This window comes from Diadema antillarum, unplaced genomic scaffold, assembly GCF_040938485.1.
Source record: "Diadema antillarum isolate AM-2024a unplaced genomic scaffold, OU_Dant_1.0 seq00000179_RagTag, whole genome shotgun sequence".
In the NCBI taxonomy this organism is placed as follows: Eukaryota; Metazoa; Echinodermata; class Echinoidea; order Diadematoida; family Diadematidae; genus Diadema; species Diadema antillarum.
Window position 1 is genome coordinate 140,935 of NW_027271246.1, and position 17,482 is coordinate 158,416.

Here is a 17,482-nt window from a genome sequence, read left to right on the forward strand (position 1 = left end):
CTCGTCATGCTCAGTCAGAAGACTAATGGTGCACATGTTTGCACTACCAGTGCATGGCATATGACATCAACTGTGTCTGTTGCTATGCAGTCACTGATCTGTCAGAAAAATTTAGTGCCATAATGATGAATGGAAGCGGAGCTATGTTACAGAACACAGGGAATTCAGCAAAATATGTTTGTCTAAAACTATCTTGAAAATCATTGCAACATTGTATCATCCTGCAGTGTTAAATGTTAAGGGATATGCATATGAACACTATATAGAGTCATATTTTTCTTTTGATGAACTCTCTTTCAAACTGGACTGAAATAAAATTTCTTTTCCACAAATGAGGTCTGAATACCATATGAAATTGACATCATATTCCACCCTTTTTTCAAATGATGTCAGGACTGTTCCCTTTTAACTTGGCAACAAAGTTATCAAGGTTACAGTTTGATGTTTTTGTGGTAAACTATGATATTTTTCTGATTTTTTTTTCAGATTTAGTGAACTCGATCAGTTTCCTCAAATCTTTTTCCACAATTCATGTTATATACATCTTGACAAAGATCAGAACAGACAGATCAAAACATTAGTTGAGTTGGTCCTTTTCAGGAGCACCTCTTACTCAAAGAAAGAATTTCATAGATGATGGACATGAAATCACCAAGGCTATGCCTTTAGCCATGGAAACCATTCAAGAATAATATGGTATATGCAGTAAAGTTCAGAGTTGCCAAATTGAGGAGGGAAAGATGATGAACCTTGGACTTCATGGGATAACTACCTGTTTGAAGATTTAAGATGCTTTTAACATTGATAGTGTTAGCATTACTGCAAAGGGAATGTTGCAATCTTCTAAATTCATTTATTTTTTCAAAAATTAACACAGAATTGACTAATCTGCTATCAAACTTGATGGCATTGCTGCTTTGTTTTGTTTTGTTTTGTTTTGTTTTGTTTTTTGCACTTGAGCAGACGGCACTTTGTGCTGGTATGATTTGTGATTTAGCAAGTATAAGGGTAATCGTGTTCCATGAGAGTGCTGTGTATGTGTTCATGCCTCTTGAATGCCAAATATTTCATGACATCCAATATCGAGGAAGAACTTTTACTGAATTTAGACATCAAAGTTGACAAAAGCAGCTCCAAAATTGTAGTGACATTGTTAGTGATAATGATATTGACAATGATGATGATGTAGGGGAGATGGAAGAAGATGACAATGGTGTACCTGCTAGTCAGATCATGATGGAGAAGCTCAATTTTTACAAGACTCGATCCACCTATTCAAATTAATGAAATCAGACAGATCCATCTAATTCAGATAATTGGATGGTTGAGATATTCAAGCTGCCAATATGCTCATTTTTCTTCAAATTGTGTGAATTATGAAATCAATCACCACTCATATATTATTAATGCTGCATAATTGTGCTGGCACTGGCCCATTGGTCAGGGCTCTGGCTGAACTGAATTCATGCCAATTCTGGCCCTGCAGGGGCCTGCACTAAGTGCAATGGCTATGTTGAGCCAGCTGATCCAGGCTGAGACACTGAGCTACCATACTGCTGAATTGACGAATCTGCCATGCACATTGGCGGTAAGCTGTAAGCAAACATGGCAAGACATAAAATTTGGGTCATTTTTTTTTTTTTTTTGGGTATGCGAAGGGTTATTTCAACACATTTTAACTGGTATACAATGTAGATGATTAAATGTGAGATCATATCTTGGGAATAACGATTAGATGTAGTCACTGTAAATGGAACTGCATGACATCAGAAATATGTGTGAAGGGATGCTTGCAATTCACTGTTATGGTCTCCAAACTGAACACTATCAATAGCACTAACTTATGCCAGCCAGCTCAAGGTACAAGACCTTACCCAGTTATACAAAAACATTCCAGTAAATTATACAAAAAAGAGGGATATATGGACAAATCTATTAGCAGGTTCAGTCACACATCATGTGCTTAACATGCAAAAATGTAAATACTGTAAAACATGATATATTCGCGGCACGAAATTTTCGCGAATTGAAGCCGACGGCCTTTTTCGTGGCATGAAATTTTCGCGAATTGCCACTGGCGTTCAAAACATAATAGTGTAGATAAGAAATTTTGCGTGCATTTTAATTCCGCGAATCTTGGCGTTCGCGAAATTCACGAAATTAAAATGCACACGAACATTCCTTGTTTTACAGTACCTAATTTTTAGAGATTGTTATTCCACAATTTTAAAGTCATCAGCTGGGGCCTAGATCCAAGTCATATGACGTCTGGATAATACACACTTGCATATTATCATTGTACGCCAAGTCTCAAGCTAGGCTCAAGATTAGATATTGCCCTAGGCCCTACTTGTAACATCATTATTCTGTGCTTATTAATTTTTTGTTTTCAAGCAAGGAGGTTTTAGCTGAGAAAGGTCTGGTAAAAACCTTTTTATCATGTTCATTGACTTTACAAGACAAAAGATTTGTGTTCTGATCAGTATAAGCTTTCTGTACAAATATATGTACAATTCATCTATTTTGTGATATTTCTTCATGAAGACACAATAAATGCCCCCTTTTATCAATCATGCATCATAGCTCTTTCTTCAGCACACCAGGGTTACCTGTAACTCTGTGCCCTTCATCACTTTTATTGCCTGATATAAAGTCAGTGTGGAAGTCTTCTATCTACCTGGTATGCAGTAGAGATATAATTTTCTTCCTTCATTTCTGAGTTGTATTGTTATATTCATCCTCAAACTTATCAAAGTGGGCCATTATTGAGGAGGGTTTGTTCTATTGTGGGATTCTTCTGTCAGTCCACTCACCTCATCTATAATGGAGGTGTTACTACCATGCAGTCACTCACAAACAGGACGGCTATTCAACTTTGACATTTCACGTTGGCAGTATTGATACGCAATGCCAGACTGATAGCGGCAAAATGACATATTCTGTTTATTCCCATTAGGATTCTCAGCACTTTATGGGCACAATGAGGCTTATGGTGCTGTAGCACCTAATTTGTATTGTGGTTTCAGACACCAGACACTCATTTTTTCCATCAGTTAATTTCTTGATCTAAAAATACATTCACACAGTTAGGACCAAAGGTTGTATGACTACAGGTTTGCCAGTTTTGCTGTAATTTGTTCCGAGTCATATTTGTTCACAGGAAAATTTTGATCCGGATATAATGTGTGTTCTGTCTATTCAGGACTGAATCAATCAATACATGTGTGGCAAGCAGTGGGTAACTAGACCGCAAGTGAGTCAACAAAGTCAGTCTCTCTGATGTGTGTGAGGTTAATAGCCTGAGAGACAGAAGATCAGTGCTAGAATGTGATGGTGAAATTACTGTTGGTCAAATCAATATATAACTTAGTATCACAGGAATAAAATTGAAAAAAAGGAATAATTTCTAAATATATTCAATAACTGATGGACTCAAACTAATGTTTGTTTGTTTTTTGTAGCCAGATTTATATGGATGTTTCTTACCTGAAGGATTTGTAGGTACCTTGATATACATTATAGATTCTTCATGTGCCATCCCAGTATGGCTGTAAGTTGGTCCTTGGAAGCTAGAGGGCTTCTTTTTTTTTTTTTTTGGGGGGGGGGACAAATGTTGTCCATTATTGGAACAGAATAGCATAAAACGGAATAAAAAACTTGCTTCTTGTTTTGCCATACAATACAGAGTAGAGTACACTTGTTGAGTAATCATCTTAACCCATTAAAGACTATAGTCCCAAGTATAGTAGGGTAGGTGCAAAATCAGCTCGTCTATGGGTTAAGATTTACATATGCACTTATAATGAGATGTATTGTTATACAAATGACGCACCGTACAGAGTGGATTGATGAGAATTGGATGCATGAATTTAACTTTGAAACTGTTTAAACCCACAAACGCAGCAAGTTGATTTTAGACTATTTCTAAAGTTAAGCAGGAGCATCCAGTTTTCAGCGATCCACGAAATAGGCCTTAACCAAACTGCAAAATAAATTGGGCTGCATTATCTTTCGAATGATATAATATAAGAGATCATAATCTTACTTCTGTCCTGTATTCATTCCTGCTTAGCATGAGTCCAATATTCATATATTTCTTATTTCAAAATTCTTTCAAAGGAAATAAGCTTGCATAGGACCACTTTGCTGTGATAATCAACTCTATTTCTTCTCCATTTTGATTGTTTTAGCAATTAATGCAGAATACTCATTCTGCTTCCCTTGCTTCCATATCTTTACCAAAAAGTTGAGGATTTTTGTTGCCAGCCTTGCTGTGAGAATGTTTCCCTGATCCATTATTTACCAGAGCTGTGCTTACTGCCAGTAGACGGCTGGAGACTAGTCTATATGCCTCTTTCATGTTTTTTTTTTTTTTTATGGCATCACTTGGTATGTGATGGAAACTTAATAACTCTCATAACCTTCACATCCAATTCTGCCTCTGTCCCTGTGTCATCAAGATGAAGGGCCTTGAATTCTGGCCATGTCTGACTGTCTAGCAGTAGCACAAATTCTCCTAACCCAATTTGTCCCGGCTGTATCAGTCTTTTTTGCATTGCACTTTGTACAATTCACAGGCTGTGAGGTAACAGTGGCATAGAAGTAGGGCAGTTGACTGTGAAAGGAAAATGCCAGTGATGCTACAACTGAATGAAGGCAGTTGGTGCTACACCTGATCCTAGAGGTGATTTTCTCCAGAGAGAATTGATGAGAGGGAGAGAGAGATTAATGTGGTGTCTGTTTTAATCCAATGTACTTGTATTCGGTTTACCATTACAATGGGTGGATGTACTTCTTTCTGTCAATGACGCCATTCTATAGCATAATGAGTAGCATAGGATACATTCATAACACCCATGATGCTGCATGACTTACGCATCTGTGATGCAGTGAAATCAAGCTTTTGATTTGTTTTAATTTATAAAATGAATAAAATAACGCTTATAGAATTCAGCTTCGAAGATATTTACACATGATATTGAAGCTGTTGATGTTTTCAGTCTATAAGTCTTTAAGCAGAATGGGAATATTCCTGTTTGACACCTAATACCTATGTTAATACTTTTCCTTTATTGATGTTTTGCTAGAGAATTGAGGAACTCTTATTTGTACAAGTAAGGTGTAAATGGTAGCCTCCCCTCAGTAGTTCTTGCTGTTCCCTTTCTTTCTATGAAAGATGCTATAAACAATCATTATTTGTCAAATGAAGAATATCAGAATTGCAGAATGTGCCATCTCAAGAAGGTTGCCTCAAGGAAATCTCTGCTTCCCAGAAGGCATTGTCAGTTGGAGATACATGGCAGACAATTCTTGGTGGATGTAGTCACAACCACCAACCTCATGCTGATGTGGTCACAGCGCATTGTTTTCCATTCCAGGTTTGACTAGCTCCACAACTATCATCCAGCTTATCTCTCAGGGTAACAGGGTGACCATCCTCTCTTCTCTCACTCACTCCCACTCTTGACTTTTAAGTAGCCCTGGCTGACTAGACAGTGGCATCATATTGTCTACTTCAAGCTTGGTTCCAGTAATTCCAAAAACAGGAGGCAAGAAACGTCCTTGTAACACCTCTCATTTCTCTACTTCATTGTGTCCATGCACACAAGCCATCAGTGAACATAGGGGAGTGAGATAAATCATGACTCCTTTCTGACAGCTAGATGCCTCTCAGCTATTCCATTAAGATTCCAATGCATTGATTGACACGTCAAAAGGTTCCTTTCTCCGAGACTCAAGGAGGCTGAAAAGAAAAACACACCCTGACTCATCACCTGAGATTTGCATGAAAGGTTGAATATTTTATCAGAGAGAGTCCATATCTAGGTAATGGAGAATTAGTTACGCAATCATTCACCCATGATGAAATTTGCTCGGCACATATGAAATTTAGAATGATTCACATTAACAGTTCCGTTGTCTCCCTATTGATCAGTCATTATGTTGTTAAGTTTTGAAAGCAAGAACATGGAATACAACTTGAATAAGATAATATAATTTGGGAGGTATATTGTCATTATCCCAATTTGTAAGCCACTACTGAGGAGAGGTAACAAAGCTAAAGATTGTCACTATTATCTTATCTCTCGTTAATAAAATCCTATTAAATGATTGGTCTATCATTGTAGCATCACATGACCAAACATAACATTGCTATGATGTTGATAATGTTGAGAAAAAAAATGCCAGTGGAGCCAAATGTGCCATATCATGATGGCATTCATAATATAGTGCACTATACCATGAATGGTAATAAAAATTAAATCTGGATCATAAGAGGTAACCATTTTGTTGCTGCCAATGAATGAAAAGAATGGCAGAGAAATGCCATGGCCTGGTTCTGTTAGGAATCTCACTTAAAGAAACACAACTTATACTAAGTACTGCATAACAAGGCTTTCACTGGTGTCCTTTACATTAGAAGCTTTTGATTTTCAAACTTAATAAATTGCCTTTGTTAACAGTACCCACTTCAAATTATAGTATAAGAATTAATAAATTGCCTTTGTTACCAGTACCCACTTCAAACTATAGTATAAGAATTATCAGAGGAAGATATGAACAGATTACCAGAAAATGAGAGAACCACATATTTTTTTATCAGCCATCACATAACACATGGTTTCTACAATGAATTAAATCATTAATGAATAGTGTTGAAAACCTTGTAACAATCAGCTCCTTGGGACCACTAAAATTTCCTAGTTATATCGGATATCTCTTAACCCTTTACATGCCACATTGATTAACTGTCCATAGATTTGTGTGTGAAATTTGTGCACATAAAACTCATTGGCACAGAACGGATTAATATCAGGGATAAAAACAAAAAATATAAAAGGAATTGGACTTGCAGAATTTCCTTGTTATTATCAGGGATGGGGAGCTGGCATGTCATGAAGCGTTTTGTAAGATAAATGTATATATTTGACATATGCTCTCACCCAATCAGGTACAAGGATTTCAGTAGCTTTTAACAGTTTGTCAGAAAAGAATATCTGACAAAAAGCTTCATGAAATGCCCCCAGGTATCTCACTATATCTAACTCATTGTAACAAGGTTCCATTCATCATGAATCACTGCTTTTCTCAGGGAATTTGATTATGTTATAATCAGGTAAAGCTTCTTTATGAAATGTTGATATCTGAACTTAAAGGAATGTACAGTACTGGTTGAGGTGAGGATTCAGCTTGTAATGTTTTACAAGATATTTAGAAATCATTCTATGAAATGTTAAAGAGCATTCAATTCTAAGGGGAATCAAAAGTTTATTTGATGAAAATCGGTTTTGAAATGACCGAGATATCTAAAAACAAGGTAAAACAAAGAGATCCTAATAAAAGTCGTGGCCTGTCAATTTTATTTGGATCGCATTTTTTGGATATGTCAGCCATTTCGAGGCCAATTTTCATCAAATAATTGTTGAATCCTTCTTGAGATTACATGCTATTTCATATTTCATAAGAGGTTTCTCATTATCTCACCAAAAAATGTTATAAACCTGAATCCTCACCTCAACCAGTACTGTACAGTCTCTTTAAATGAACACACAATCAACTTCATATTTAATTTAATCATTATCACAGCATCACATCACTGTTCCAAAGTTACCTAAATGGAGATTTTTTTTTTTTTTTTTTTTTTAGGAATGAGAACTGACTTGAGCTCTGTTGTATTTAGAGAAGGAAAATAAACTGTTGGAATGAACGTAGAATGGATGGGGATGAGGAAATATATCAGTGTTACATCTCAGAACTCAGAATTCTGTAAAATTTCTCTAAATGTCTCTGGTCCTCTCAAGTCAACTCAAGTCTTATGGGGAAAAGACTTTGATTCATGCTTCACAAACACTTCAGAACTCTCTACCAGGCCCAGAAGTCTCATGTCTGTCAATGATTTCATATTCAATAACTCATTTGTACAAACTTGCATATGTTTACTTAATTTGAATTCATCCACATGACTATGTTAGACATATTGAAAACTTTGAGCCATTACTTATACCTGAAATAATCATTCTAGGATTATATTTTGTAGTTTGTGTTGTAATTTTCCTTGATATATTTTGTATTATCTTATATTTTTTTTTTACAAAGTACATTCAGATTCATTACAGATCTGTTAATATGCTATATAAAATTTGCTATCTTTATCAACATTAAGGTAATATAATGGAGAGGGGACAGGTTAGCAGCATGATGAGATTTGGTGCAAAATTGCAATGCAAAAGGGCAATTAATTTAATGAATAGGATTCATGTTGAGCTGGCAGGGATAGGTTGGAATGTGGGGGAAGCAATTAATCTAGTTGACATGTAGATATGCCCAAGATATGAAGGGGCAATGAATCAGTGGAATGAGGTTGGCGGGATGAGGTTTGGTGCATTGGCATGATGATAAATACTGGAAGGGACATATTAGAAGTGGTGATATTATAATACTTGTTATATTAAGTATGGCTAACTAGAGATTCTAGTACATGTATATGTGCACACAGATTATCATCTCAAATACAAGGCAAAAAACAGGTATTTAGGACATTTATGTAATGTCAAAATGTCACTTTACAGTCCAGTGTACAAAGTAGATCATGATGAATGCATGGGTTAACAATATCACAATGTATAGATAGCAGAAACAAGAAAGCAATCATATCACAATCACAAATTCTGTGTCACATGTCATAAAAAACATAGACCTTGTCTTGAAATCAGACAGTCCCTTTGCTTACTATACTTCCATTTCTTACATTTGGCACTTCATGTCCTTATGTTTAATCCTCAATAGTACATATAGTGACAATTTAATGTATTTTATTGAATTTCAGATTCATAGTTGAGCAGAAGGGCAAATATTTATTAGCTGCTTTGCTACCTGAAATATACTGTGAGGAAGAATTTTGTTTTCTTTTCACTTTTTTCCCTCTCTCTCTCTTCCTTTCTTTGGACCCTGCCACTGTATGTGAAATGCTCAAGAGCCGATGGAAACGTTAAGAGGGTGGTATGGTGTAATGAAGTGTGCAGTCATTGTGCAAACTCACTTCCCACAAGCTCCTCTATTGCTTCTTGTTTCTAGTTACACCTAATGGAGCCTGCTATCCATCTTGATTAGTACCTTGATTTGATTAGAGTTATAACTCGAAATGTCACATGTTCAGCTCTTGTATGACTTCAAAATAATATTGGCGCTTGATGTGTAGTAATGCAGGATGCTGAAACCATTATGTTGTTGTTAACACACTGCTGTGAAAGATTAATCAGTGTACAGTATGTTTTCTGGGGAAAAAACAAAAACAAATGTTGGAGTTCAAGACAGGATCCCCTTTCCATTCGTAAATATGTATGAACAAGCCTAGAATTCATCATCAATGAGCAGTATTTGGAATATTTGATGTTATATGTCATAGAATATTACCTGTGTGGAATGATTTTGGTCATACATGCCAATATAATGTCATGATGAATCTTTGTGACATCTAAACACATTTTGTGAATAAAGAATATTTGTTTTTCTAAGTGACTGATTAACCCAGTGAAGACTAGGCCTGTGTCAGTGGGAAATGTGTGCTATAGCAAAATCAGCTTGTCGTCAATGGGTTAACCCATTGAGGACAGGCTGATTTTGCTATGACACACATTTCCCATAGACACTTGCCCGAGTATACTCTGGACTTGTTCTCAACGGGTTAAGAGGAGGTCTATGGTCTAGTACAAGTCTTAGGGAGCATCTCTTTATGTACAAAAGTTCTCCAGGAGCTTTCAAAATCAAACAAATGAACTTCATGACTGTAGTTTTATCTATGTTATGGCTTCCCTTTTTATATCTCATTCCTCTAGGTTTATCATGGTGCTAGTGTGTCTCATCTTCAGTGTCTTATCAACCATACAGAATTACTCTGGGACGTTTGAAGAAACTCTCTTCTACATGGTAAGTACCATAAAAGAGAGGAGAAAATCTGTCTTTGCTTCACAGCATGTAAAGTTCGTAGTGTGTCTTAAGCCCCGGTCACACAGCGCTTTACGGCTTAATCACGGCCAAAACCCGTCTAAAAGTGGTCTCCCGTGAAGCAGACGATGTTGTTCGCCTTGGTGTCAAGTTTAAGACAAGCTACGGTCGATTTAAAGACGTGGCAAAAAGTTTTGAACTGCTCAGAATTTTACTCCGTTGACAATCACGGGTGGCACATGTGGTAAAGACGTGCAACACATGTGAAACACACGTGATAATCCGTGTTCCGGCAGTGATTAACAATTGGGGAGACGCGGTTAGACGCGAAAATTTAGGGGGCAGATGCACGGTCATCTGACGTGTGTTACGCGTTGGTATCACTGGAAATAGCATGTGTTTAGCGGCTTATCACTGACAAATTGATTTTTCCTTGTACATACACGTGGCTGGACGTGGTTAGCCGTGCTTAGGTAGCGCTTCAGCAGTGGAACAGCCGCCAATGGCCATACCCTGTACAAAGAACGGCCAAACCAAAATTGACCAAAAAATTACCACTTACAACCACGTCCACCAGATTTTCATAACTTTTTGTACGTGGTTTAGACGTGGAGTGCTGTGTGACCGGGGTATTAAGCCATTATAAATCCATTTGTCAGTGATAAGCCACTAAACACATGCTATTTCCCGTGATACCAACGTGTAACACGCGTCATAGATGACCGTGCTCTGCCTGTGACAGACCGCTAAACTTTTGCGTCTTACCCACATCTTACCGCGTCTTTCTGCGTCTCCCCAAGTTTTAATCACTGGAGTGCTGTGTGACCGGGGTATTAATGAAGCCATTATAAATCCATTTGTCAGTGATAAGCCACTAAACACATGCTATTTCCCGTGATACCAACGTGTAACACGCGTCATAGATGACCGTGCTCTGCCTGTGACAGACCGCTAAACTTTTGCGTCTTACCCACATCTTACCGCGTCTTACTGCATCTCCCCAAGTTTTAATCACTGCCGGAACATGGATTATCACGTGTGTTTCACATGCTTTGCACGTCCTACCACGTGTGCCGCCCTTGGTTGTCCGCGGAATAAAGTTTTGAGCAGTTCAAATCTTTTAGACGCCGTTCCGATTTTTCCCCGCGTCCTGCCACCTCTATAAATTGACTGTAGCTTGTCTTAAACTCGACATCAATGCAAACGATCGTCTGCTTCACAAGAGACCAATTTTTTGACATGTTTTGGCCGTGATTAAGCTGCAAAGCGCTGTGTGACCGGGCTATTAAAAAGACTTGGTGAGTTCCTAGTTCAGTGCCCAGAGGAGTCTACCTGTTAAACCCAAAGGTTGCCCACTACGTATATGTGGCAAAATCCTAACCCATGTTGGTTTGTCAAATCCAACTTGGCTGCTGTTCCTGCAGAGTGAAGGATAATCCTAGCAAACTCTTTGAGAAGTGTAAACATTCATGGATCCAGCCTTTGGTCACTTTTGCAGTATAGCTGACAAATCATATAGCTGTCAGCAGCATAGCATGCCCTGTGGCAAAAGTTCACTCAACCTAGTGTTCATACATTGCATAGTGAGCAAAGAACTGTTGACAGGAAGACAAGTGCCAGATATGGTACTACTGTAAGTTACTAGGATGATTTAAATGTCAACCATACAGACTTATTGTATGTTCTAAAAGACTAGGGCCTAGCACCTGTCATATGGGACTCTCTTCTACTAGTATTGTAAAGGCACATTTTTTTTTTCTTTCTCTCTGCATTGTGAAATTCATGAAATTTGGGATGTTCCTTCTATACCAGTATAACAGAAGGACCACCTGTCACTGGCTGGTTGGGATCAGCTAGCCCAGTCTCCTGTACATTGCTCAGGTCAATTTGCAAGCAGTGTGATATAGCAAATGGAGCCCAGCATACCATCTATACATTGATATACTTGGGCCTAAATCTTGGATAAATTTTTGATAAATCTTGGACATTGGACCCCATGAAAGAACAAATCTATCATGTAGATAGATCTGAAATGGGCTACCCTCCGTTATGTAGATTGATATCATTGTTACACGTCAATTTCTTTTGATTGTGTTTTGATGCTTCACTCTTGATTCATGTCTCAATGATGTCATGTTCAACACTGTTTATTTTGTATATGATTTGACTGTTTTGAAAAGAAAAAAATGTACAAACAAGGCTTAAATTTCTTATCTAGACTAAAGGGCTTTTCATAGTATTTCATCCAGACCCTCGGTGATACATCTTTATACCTCTGTCTGGAGGGTGTGGGAGGCATTATGTTTTGTGGTTGTCCTTCCCATATCTCATTCAGGAAATATACTCAGTGCATTTTCTTAATGCCTATCACAGACATGCTGTATGAGTTGTAGATTCATTAATGATATGGTGGGGATATTCAAGGTCAAATGCCACATATACTTTGGTTTAATGTGACATTTTCAGCTGCAACTTCATTTAGAATGTGATATGAAGGGTAGCCATGAATAATAAACTATTGCATGAAATGATAGGGGTGAAAGATCAAGGTTACTAAAATGTCATCCTATGGTCTTGTATTCCACTAGTTTAATGTTCAACAGATTCATTTGCCGTAATGGATACAAATTTTTTAAAAAAAATGTTTCCTTCATGCAGGAATAGTATTAATGCCATTCCTCAGTCAGTGAGCAAGATCATTGAACTTTGTAATGTAATTGAGGTACCAGATATTTATTGCAAATATTGCTTGAGAAGTGGAGACATCTCATTTGGCTGTGTGCAACTGTGGAATTGCTCTATTACACATCATGTATTCCATTGACAATGATAAGTTAAGATAATATCACAGATGAAAGTGATCTTGATAGAGTACAGCACTTGAGTCCCACAACCATCTGACAACCAAGCTTATTCCATTTGATTGTTACATGTTCTAATGAACTGTGGGATGACGTGTTAGAAGAAAGTGATGTTGAGGAGGCCTACCTGAAGTGGATAACAAGGTTTAGGAAAGTTTGATAAACATGCACGACTTAGGAAAAGAAAGGTAAAACAAAATAACGTACCCTCGATAACAGCTGAAGTAAAAGATATGATGTGTAAGAGAGATAAAACTGAAAAGAATGCTAGAATGACTGATAGTAGTATAGATTGGAATGATTATACAAGGTTGAAAAATGAAGTAACAGTGTTTATGACAAAATTCAAACAGGTTTATGTACAAAATTGCATTAATGAAAACTCAAGAAATAGTAGAAAAGTGTGGAAAACCTTACAAAAAGTATTACCCACTAAAGTTAAAAACGTAAATGTGTATGATGTTAAAGTAGATAATTTAATGATTAATGATTAAATTTAATGATTTTTTTTTCAGAATTGGCAAATGTGTTTGATAATTATTTTTTTAGTATAGTTCAACAGACAAATGAAGATACAATGTTTCAAGTTGATTTTTGACAGTATATGAAGATGGAGCTTGATTCTAAGTGATTGAAAATGATGTTTGTAATGTATTTGATAATACATTTGTGATTAAAGCTACAGGTTTGGATGGAATATCTGCGAGATTTGTTAAATTGGCAATGCCATTATATTCTTTTACCACTTATTCACATAGAAGTCACCAAATACCTTTCTAAATACTCAGTTCTGTCTCCAAAGTAGTCAGGGTTTTGACGCGGTCACTCCACTACCACAGCCCTATTAAACGTCACTGAAAATTTATTGTGTAGTTTTGATAAAGGCCTGGTTTCTGGGCTTGTAATGCTAGATTTGAAAAAAAAAGCTTTTGACATGGTTTATCACACAATAATGGTTGGAAAGTTAAGTTGATATGGATTTGACCAAGCAAGTTTGTTGTGGTTTACAAATTATTTAAAAGGAACAATGCAAAGAGTAGAAGTATATGGTACCATGTCTAATCCTGCTGTAGTTGTGTATGGGATGCCAAAGGGCTCTATATTTGGGCCAGTATTATTTCTGCTTTTTATAAATGATATTACCCGCATGGTCAACATTGTGATTTATATTTTTGTGCAAATGATATACATGTATGTATTTTCCTTCTAATGACCCTGTTGAAATGGCAACATGTATAAATCAAGATTTGAGTGAGATTTGTGTGTGTGTGTGTGTGTGTGTGTGGTTGACTGCAGATAATCTGATTTTGAATGCAGGTGAAACAGAATATATGATTTTTAGTTCAAGGAAGAAGTTATGATTTTGGTATTATTTTTCAGGGAAATACGCAGAACACTAAAGATATAAGTTGTTTATATAATTTTACCCAACCACCCCCCCCCCCCCACACACACACACACACAGAAACACGCTCTCTTATTTTGCTGATTACTATGTTGGTTAGGTATTTAGTTGTGTATAGTTAGTATTCTGAGTATATTTTTAAACATTTTTTATGCTTCCACCACGAAATGTCGCCGGAGGCATTATGTTTTCGGGTTGTCTGTCCGTCCGTCCTTCCGTCAGTCCGTCCTTCCGTCCGTAATCAATTTTGTGGATAGCGTAACTAAAAAACTATTTGAGGTATCACAATGAAACTTGGCATGTATATCAATGAGTTGGCGAAGTTGTGCCTATCAACTTTTGGGTGCACATGCTCAAGGTCAAAGGTCAAAAGGTCAAGGTCAAATACTCAAAATTTCACTATTTCCCCCATATCTATGCTATGCCTGAAGGTATTTTCTTGAAACTTAGTGTATACATGAACTACCAAACAAAGATTCTCCTGAGAGAGTTTCGGGTCATGAGGTCGAAGGTGAAAGGTCAAAGGTCAAGTGAAAATGTTAAAATTTCACATTTTTCCCCATATCTCACAAATGGTTCAATGTATCTTCATGGAACTTAGTACATATGCATGTACTGACTGGCAGTGATTATCTAGGTAATTTAGGAGTCATGGGTCAAAGGTCAAGGTTCAAAGTTCAAGGTCAACTCCTCCAAATTTCACTATTTCCCTCGTATCTATGCAATGCCTTCAGGATTTTTCAGAAAATGCATGTATCGTGTATGCATGTATTACCCAATAGAGATTCTCTTGGAATTTTTTGCTGAAAGGTCAAAGGTCAAAAGTTCAAAGGTCAAGTGAAAGTGCTAAGTTTCATTTCTTCCTTAGACTTATAAAAGGGTCAAAAGTCAAGTAAACATCCCCAAATCTTCAAATACATGCACTCTTAGATTATAGCCATTCATCCAATTAAGCCTAGTTCAATTGAAGTGAACATTCAACACATTTGTGACAAACATGTCATTTTAATATTTTGGCAATTGTGTGAAACTCATCACACATTATCAAGACATTGTACTATAGACCCATTAGGAGAACCATGCATTATGGCGGAGGCATACCAGTCACCATAGCAACATTTTGTTTTCCAGTTAATTTATACCCACGACTGTATAAGTTCTTATCGTGCATTTATCGCTTTTGTTTTATGTGGATTCTTATGTTTGTTAAGTGGACCCCTTTGAAAATCAGCCGTGCTGAAAGGGCTGTCCACCCATAGCTTGAAATGAATAAGCAAATAAGATAAATGTTGGAGAAGACAAAAAGTGTGTGTCAGTGTATATTGATTCATACGTAGCTTCTGCTGAATAAAGTGGGAAATCCAGCTGCTTTTGATGCTTCTTTCTTCTGAGAGTGTATCTATGTATTTTCTATATATGATGAGGTGTGTAGATTCAATGAAAGTGTGTCAGGGGATATGAACAATGGAAACATTACAAATCTCATAGCCCAGAGAACCTTTTGGAGGTCATAGTATCTGACAGCGCCTGTGTGCGTGGATCAGAACGGTAAATCCCTTCACGCTTGACTTGATTGATCATGAGCTTGCCTCATTCTATCAATTTATTTGCACGACCTCATGCCAGGTTTGTGTAATGAAGAACTCATGCACTTTAAATTACACTGTTGTTGTCATGACAACATTGTTGAAATGGAAGGGGAGCTCCCACCGATATGAGAGATCGTTTATGCAATCACAAAGCCATGCACCACATAACAGAACTTATGGGCCTCCTGTCAGTAGGTTAGGGGACAACATTGCCACTACTGTCAGAGAAGACAAATGATAAACGACAATGGATCCGAATGCTTGATTGCATGAAAACTACATGTTGTGATGTATTTTGTAAAAATATACTCCAGTCTTGGTTGAGAAATACTTCTAGTTTTTAGAAAGGTGATGATTATAGAGATTAATATTTCAAATGTTATGTGCAAAAAGACCCACAACAAGGTGTTGTTTTTTCCCTAGGTATTTACTTTGTGACAAAAACAAATGTTCATGTAGAATTGTCACGAGCCAGACGAATTGGACCATACATGGATTCATTAAACATCACTAGGATGTGTGTGCTTAATCATACCAATAATTTGAGCCATTAAAATGCTCTGTATATCATGTTATTCACAATGCTATTTCATGAATGAACCACCTTTCCAGTTCTCCGTATCCAGGAGATCAAATCCATCTCTCAAGTATATGACCAAGCTCAGGAAAGTTGAAGCAGATGAGGCATTTTTTTCACAAGAATTGCTGTTGCAAATCCAGGTCGCACAAACAAAACATTACTGTAAAAGTGGAAATTTTTGCGGTGTTGAAATTTTCATGCATTTCGCACAATCCAAAACCAGTGCAAAAATAAAAGCACGCAAATATTTTTTGCTTGCCCTATGTTCCAGTAGTTGATGTCTGGATTCAGTGGAATTAAAAACATGCGAAACTCTTCTTACCCAGCCGAGCGCGAAAAATTAGTCGCCCGAAAATATCCACTTTTTCAGTAATCCCTTTTATGTCTTACATATCAGAATCATGGAGAATATACATCATGCTTATAAATAGATTCTAGAGACTACATCCTTGCTTATGAGAGTTTACTTTCTCTTTGGGGAAGAAAAATTAATCAAATCGTGCAGACAGTCTTTGTTTTGTTTTGTTTTTGTCTCTTGATCCTCACTTAAAAGTTAAGTGACAAAATTGTCTATTTAGCATCCATAATCTACCTCAAATGACTTGCTTCGAATTACATTATGCTCTCAAATAAGAATTCAGTTAGTGGAACATGCTGCCAACACACAGGTCATGCAAGTATGATCGATTGTCTGGAAGGGAGAATGTCTTTTTGCTTTGCAGCCAAAGCACATTCTGAGTCATGAATACACACAAATTAGGGGAATCCCCTCTTTTCCCCCTGCTTACCACTTTTGGAACCCCATATGTTTTTAGCAAACCCAGATCATTGAAAGTGAACATTCAAGATATTTCTGACAAACCTGTCATTTCGATATTTTGCCAGTTATGTGAAACTGTCATCACACATTGTGAAGACATTGTACTATACACCTATTGGGAGAATCATGCATTATGGCGGAGGCATCAGTCGCCATAGCGACATTTCTAGTTTCTTTTACAAGACCGTCAGGGTATATTAGTGGCACAGGATTGACTTTTTCACATAACATGAAAATCTGTTCAGTGATACTTATTATGGATTTCAGATATATAACATTTAT

The 17,482-nt window shown here is 37.0% G+C and overlaps 1 protein-coding gene across 1 annotated transcript in view; it reads left to right on the top strand.

Annotated features, from left to right (window-relative positions):
* Window positions 1–17,482, top strand: part of LOC139728440 (potassium voltage-gated channel subfamily KQT member 1-like) — a 151,909-nt gene that overhangs the window by 48,944 nt on the left and 85,483 nt on the right. The window contains exon 2 of the mRNA XM_071639382.1: window positions 9,837–9,927. Coding sequence (XP_071495483.1) covers window positions 9,837–9,927 — 91 coding nt within the window. The remainder of the gene's footprint in view (window positions 1–9,836; window positions 9,928–17,482) is intronic.